Source organism: Sebastes fasciatus, chromosome 15, assembly GCF_043250625.1.
Source record: "Sebastes fasciatus isolate fSebFas1 chromosome 15, fSebFas1.pri, whole genome shotgun sequence".
Lineage (NCBI taxonomy): Eukaryota > Metazoa > Chordata > Actinopteri > Perciformes > Sebastidae > Sebastes > Sebastes fasciatus.
Genome location: NC_133809.1, coordinates 22,875,231 through 22,882,162, shown reverse-complemented (window position 1 = coordinate 22,882,162; position 6,932 = coordinate 22,875,231). Strand labels below are relative to the sequence as shown.

General features: G+C 43.6%; 1 protein-coding gene across 1 annotated transcript; it reads right to left on the bottom strand.

Annotated features, from left to right (window-relative positions):
* Nucleotides 1-235: 235 nt before the first annotated feature.
* Nucleotides 236-3,351, bottom strand: marcksl1a (MARCKS-like 1a). The gene is made up of 2 exons (XM_074660420.1): nt 3,031-3,351; nt 236-1,636 (listed from the first exon to the last, which is right to left on the bottom strand). Exons 1-2 carry the CDS (start codon nt 3,118-3,120, stop codon nt 1,088-1,090), a joined length of 639 nt encoding a protein of 212 aa, XP_074516521.1. The 5' UTR covers nt 3,121-3,351; the 3' UTR covers nt 236-1,087.
* Between the last annotated feature and the right edge of the window lie 3,581 nt (nt 3,352-6,932).

Here is a 6,932-nt window from a genome sequence, read left to right as displayed (position 1 = left end):
TCTAAATGACTGAAAGCTTGTTTATAGCTCTCATTTAGTTTAAATCATGGTTGAGTTGAATGGCTTTTCAAAGACAGTATGTGTTCTTTAATACAGTTTTTATTATATAATCGATTGTTTTTGTGTATGCATGATGTAATAACTGACCCAACCTCATGAAAAGACTAAAAATAGTCTAACCCACCTACTGTATCAGTGTGTCTTGAGGTGTGAATCACAAGGCGAAACACAGACAGAGGGGATCGAACATTTATTTACCCTTATTAAAAGTTACAATAAAACCATTAACATCTTCAAACGATAGCAAAATAAAGAGAACCAAAAAAATATTGGCCAAAACATATTTACAGAGACAGTTTGCAGATAAAAAGCTCACATTTTTGTACACAATCCCAAACCCCCTGCATCATAAACTCTGAAATGTGAACACTGCAATACTCAAGAAGCTTGAATGTGGTTTTAGCCAGAAAAAGAATCTAAATGCACGAACAAAGACATTGCTCTTTTTCCACCTCCCCTCCTCGGTTTTTCACTTTTCTATACATGACAAAATACTTGAAATTTGGGGGTAAAACATAGGAATGTAGAATTCTAAAAATGAATAAGAATCTTTTTGAATGTGTCCATGTAACAGTCACTTCGAGTGAAGGAGATGCTCTGCCCCGCTCCGCAACGGTGACAATTTTTAGATCCCAAAAAAGATGAGAAAGAAAAATTAAAAATGTTATAGGGCTGCCACGCTGTTAAAAAGGATGCTTCTCCATGAATTGGGAAAATAAGTCAGTATTCCTGATTCGCTCCACATCCAATCCATTTACCTTCGCCACATGCCAGTCCCTGTGTGCGCCAGGAGGGGGCGACACACGGTGACGCTTTCATCATGAGAGGGCCCGGTGAGATTCCGTCTGTCGAAGAACTAATAAAAGGCAGTGAACTGGTGGTTGAATCAGCAGACGTGATATATCCTTTGTCTTCTTTTCTAGTTTTGTTTATAACTTTAAAGAACGTGGCACGAGTCTCTCATATATATATTTATATACTTTAATCTTGGAAAATCAGTTCAGGTGCCGTGGCGGGGGGGGTGCAGTCACTCTGCCTTGGCCTCGCCCTCAGAGGCTGCAGGTGTCGTGTCCTCGGCGGGGGCAGCGGCGGCGGCCTCCTCGGCCGGGGCAGCCTCTGTGGGTGGGGCCTCCTCCGCCGCCTTGGTCTCTCCCTCGGGTGCGGCCTCAGCAGCTGGAGCGGCGGCGGCGGCCTCGTCCTCTTTGGCCTCGGCGGCCGGCGTCTCCTCTTTGGTTTCCTTGGCCGCGTGGCCGTTCTCCTCGGGCTTGTCCTCTGCCGTGGGGGAGGCGACCTCCTCCTTGCCCTCCTCGCTGCCCTTCTTGTTCTTTTTCAGCGAGATGCCCTTGAACTTGAAGGAGTTCTTCAGAGAGAACTTCTTCTTTTTCTTGCCCTCCTTGGCGGCCTCGCCTTCCGCTTTGGCCGCGTCGCCCTCGGCCGCTGGAGCCGGCTCGATGGCATCCCCCGTGCCGTTTTCACCCTCTTTAGCTGGCTCGGCTGTTCCATTTCCATCGGCGGCGGCCACTTCCCCGTCGGGCTTGGCTGACACGTCCCCATTGGTTTTGACGTGACCGTTCTCCTATACATACAGAGAAGAAGGACTTCATTAGTCACGGATTAAAATAATCAAACTGGGTCAAAATAAAACACATCGCCTCTGGAAATGGAAAAATCAGTCAGATGGATAAACTGTAGATGAAATTTGTTCAAATAAATCTAGAGATCTGGCATGTGACAGATTAGCATTAGCCCATTTACTCCCCAATAGTTAATCCATGTTATACTTGAGGAAAGCTGCTTGCCCAGAGAGTGGTTCAGAGGAGGGGAGGGTGGGGGGGATTCAATTCAACAGCTGTTTGCAAGACTCCAATCAGGCACACGGGGGCAGTAGTGCTGCATCTAAAACAGCAACACCAGCCAGCGAGTTGGGGAACAAAGGAATCCCCATGAAACCTGCTTTTCTGCTTCTGCATCCTGAGAGCTGCAGCTCACAGTCTACCACTGCGCTCTGCATGGGCTCAGTGTGGCCACAATACAGCCAGCAAGCACATATCAGTCATGACAGACAAAAGCCAAATGTCAGATTAAGAAGTCATATTCAATGCAATCAACTGCACTCATATTGAGGGAGAGGAGGGGGCTACAAGTCCAACTACCCAAGTTCATTAACATGTATGGAGGGTGTTTATCATATAATCTTCTGATCAGACTCAATCCCCTTGTTTAATGATCAGAAATTAAATCACATGTTGGTCATTAAAGCACATTTTATTCCCTTCATTGTGGAACTATAATGTATGAACGCAAATCATATTGTTTACCACATAAATCAGACTCAATCCCCCTTGTTTATTGCTCCTAATGATCATTAAAGCACATTTGATTCCCTTCGCTGTCGAATTTTGTGAGACACAACTATATTTAATAGTTTGGGTTAAGGGGGTTTCGAATACCCATCCGCGCTTTTGTTTGCAACTCCGCAAAATGCGCCTCCAGCACAGCACAGCGCATATTTGCATCCTTTGCACCGTCTTTTGTTCGACGTGAGAGCGACTACAGCCAACATCATGAGAGAGAACACGGTCCAGACACACGTTTCGACCCGAATCTGTCGTTTCTTGCATATAAAACGTGCGGGTAAATCGCCCCCATGGGACCCGGCGGCTGGGCGGAATTAACAAAGAGCAGGCAGGTCTGGTTGCAGAGCTGAGCTGACGAGCATGGCCACTCGAAGGGCTGCTGCTGCTGCTCTGCTGCTGGATGGATGGAGGTCCCACTGTTTTTTTTTTTTTTAGACAACCTGTTATAGCCTCATTTAAACTCATTTTGCACAGATAAAACCTGGATCTCAGTGCAGCAACAGCTCGTACCCCGCCGTGCCGTGGCACCCATCGTGCTCTAGTGCCCCAGTGGGCGTTGGGTGCCATGTGGCTCCCTGCTGATGCTCAACATGTCAGGCCTGCTTTAACTCACCTGGCCGTTGGCTTTAGCAGCAGCAGGATCAGCTGCAGCAGCGGCTTTCCCCTCCACAGCTACTCCACCCTTGGACAACTGGGCTCCCATTTTTTTTTTTTTCCTTTAGGTTTTTGTGAACAAAAAAAGAAAAAATCGAAAAAGAAGATTTGAGATTTAAAAATCCAGCTCAGGGATGAGATGTTTTGCCAAAAAAGAGGTGAAAAATCCGACCGGATCTCCTTCTGCTTCCCTGTAGGTTTTGGATACGAGAAGATCCCCCTTTCAGTGAGTTTTTTAGTGTGGACCCCACGGCGGCTGAGCTCAAATTAAAGGATGTCGGTGATGAGGCTGTGAGTATTTCAACCGCGCCTCAAAATCGACCGGAGGCTCCTCCCATGGGCGTGGCGAACCGGGGTTCGTCCAATCAGCAGCCAGGAGATGGACCTCCTTCACCCGCCCTGTCACTGCAACAGTCTGCTGCTCAACTGGGTGATCAGGGAGACTTTTTCCACTGTTTCACATGTCTGGAAGATTTTAACTTTTTAAACTTTATTCATTAACAGCACTTGTTGCAAGAAAAGATCATAAAGACATTTCTATTTTGATAAAGAATCAGAATAATAGAGAAGTAGCCTATATAATAATGTTAAATGGATACTATAATGGACAAACAATATCATAAATGTTATAAATTATGCTTTAAATGCACTGGTGAGGACAACACACACACATCATAGAAGTGGTGGTGCACTTTAAACTTTAAACTTACTTTACACTACATCCCATATACCATTTTATAGACTGCACATATTACATCTATTTATTGTACACTATATTTTTTTTATTGATGGACGGTACACGCTATGTCCATTCATTATGTTCATTCACTATGTATATTCTGTATTTCTATTTATTGTTTTATAATCTTTTTGTACACCTGTACCTCTGTATCTGCGCTTTGCTGCTTTGACAACTGAATTTAGTAAAGGTTCATCTTATCTTATCCTTTATCATCAGATTGTGGTTCCCAACCTAAGGTTCAGGACCCCAAAATGGAAATAAAAACTATTTCTGCAACAAAAAAAAGTTCTTATGTAGAAATTGTAAAGTTTTTATTTAGATAAATGATCTGTAAATGCCAGCGTGAAACCTTTCAGCATCTATCCTGCCAAATATATACTTAAATGAATGAGTTTGACATTTTGGGAAATATATGCTTCAACGCATTCTTGCCCAGATTTAGATGATACCCCTCTCATGTTTGTTTTGTTAGCAGCTGATTAGCTTAGCTTAGTATATGCTAAGCTAACTGGGAAAAAAAACTAGTCTTGTTTTTATACTTCAGTTTTTGTATGGATTAAAAAACAAGATATAAAGAGTTAATTAGTGAGCTTTTAGAGTTAGAGGTGGATTTTGTTATCCTCATGCTGTGTTCACACTACGGGCGACACAGCAAAAAGCTACAAGTCATTTTCCATGGAAGCTGGTGACATGAAGCTATAAAGGGGGTTCCCAACCTAAGGTTCAGGTCCTCAAAAGAGAAATATTTCTGCAGCAAAACTACCTAAAAAACTACTTGTAAACTACCAGAGTTTTGCCTTATCAGGTCTCAAATAACTATTCAAATCAGCCAATCTGGGAAGGGAACATCACTTTCACTCTAAGATATACCCATGCACCTATGATAAAGGGGTTGCAAAAAGAAATGTTTTTGCTATAAAGAAGCAAAATGACTGGGGGCCAACACGGTGATTATTCCAAGCTCATGATTTCCAGACTCCACTCACTGCTTCACCCTCGCATACACACTTTGTAAGAAGATAACGTCAACTTCTTCTCAAGTTTGACAGTTTCAGTGACTTCCTTTAGCTTAAAAAAAACCCTCAGATGATCTTTAAACAAACGACTATTTCAATGAGCACTGAAGAATTCGTTAATGGCCTCAGCCGGACTTTGAGTGACAGGCCTGCCTCTCCAAGAGTAAACTCGTTACATAACGCACAGTGCTTCGCAGCGGAGAGCTTTGCGATGGCACTGGGGCCGCTTTGTCACCGACGCAGACAGGGAGACAGTGAATCAGCCTGTCAGCCGGTAATGAGGTCTCTTGGCCAGACGAGCGAATCCCACGATCGCAGCAATGACACTGCATTTTTTTTCCTTGTTTTTTGGGAGACCAAAGCTGACGGGTTCCTCTTGTGATCCGGCGAGGTCAGAGGTCATTGTGTTTTAAGCTGAGTTATGAAAGCCAGTCGACTGCTTCCACAGACCGGCCCAGTCATGAGACGGGGTCATACATGCGTTTATATACATGCCAGCTGTCGTTTTCGAGCCGTTACTCTTAATTGTGGCAACCTTAACCAAATTATCCCTTCTTTCCCATCAACAAGGCACTCATTTATCCCACAGATGAACCCATTTCAACAAAACGGCACTCTGTTTGCTTGTCATCTTTATGGGACTTCATTAAGCGGAATTTATGATTTCCTCTTATTAAAGTCCCGTATTCTTCTGAGGCATCCCTTTATAGCTCCATATGTCTCTTTCTGTAATTGTTTCCACCGATCCGATGGCACACAGAATGAACCCCCTCCGCGCGCGCACACACACACACACACACACACACACACACACACACACACACACACACACAGACATGTCACGGCCATGGTATGCGAGGCATGCATACACGCCACCCAGAGAATGATCTCCATCCATTCAGTGGGTTGAGCTTCCCACAGTGGAATTGCTACACCCTCAGGGGTTCAAAATCTGCACCCCCCTCCTAACCAACCACCACCACCACCACTCCATACATTCTCAAAAACTGAGTCAGGAAGGAGAACAACATGTCTGGAAGATGTTTTTAACCCCCACTGCTTGCATACAGCCCAATCATGGCTTTGGAAGTCTTCATTACTCTCTGATGTGGGGATCGGCCTTTTCGTTCTGATGAGGTCTATACATTAAGGTTGTCAGATTTCAAAGGGATGTTACTGGTTTGATCAGCACAATAAAGGAACTGTTTTCACAGCGGGGCATCCAAGCCTCTATAGAGAGATGTGGTTAACCTCAGAACTTGTCACTCAAACTTAAGTGATATCTTTATCGTTGTGGATAAGCTTTAAAACATATTAGATTTTCTCCATTTTTACTTTTAATTAGTATTTCTGACCACTAAAATATATTCCAAAATCTTCCTTAAAAAGTAAATAAAACAGAAAAATGCTGGTCAAAGTTTGTAAGTACTTTAATTTGCTGGGAGGACTCAGTGTACTTTGTGATTGTAAAGAGCAAAACATAAACAGAAAATGACTTATTGATATATCTCAAGCTCCTAAGGCCTGTGCAACTCAGTGGAAGAGATTTTTGCGTTCTGGCAGCATTCCAGTGTTGACAGTAAACTTTTAGAAAATGATCTGTAAATGCCAGAGTGAAACCTTACAGCATCTATCCTGCCAATCAATTTCTATGGATTAAAAAAACAAGATATAACGTGTTTTTAGTGAGCTTTAGAGTTAGAGGTGGAATTTGTTGCTATGTTCACACTACGAGTGACACACCAACAGGCTACAAGTCATTTTCAATGGAAGCCGGTGACATGAAGCTACAAAATGACACCCGACACTTGTCGATGTGTGACGTGCTACAAATAAAGTTGAGCTGGTTTCCACTTTGTTTAGTGCTCCAATGACGTGGTGAAGCCTCAACCAGCCATATGTTTTGTTTCACCTTGTTTCGTTCCATCTACAAAAATGACGTTAGCTAGTTTCCAGTGCTATTTAATGACATAGCCTAGCTACTGCAAAGAGCACTTGAGCTACACTTCAATGGCGTCTCGGAGTCAATGTCGCTGCCATGCTTTGGCTGTTTTGCTGCATTTGTTGCTCGTAGTGTGGACATATGTTTAAACTGAGCCTGCT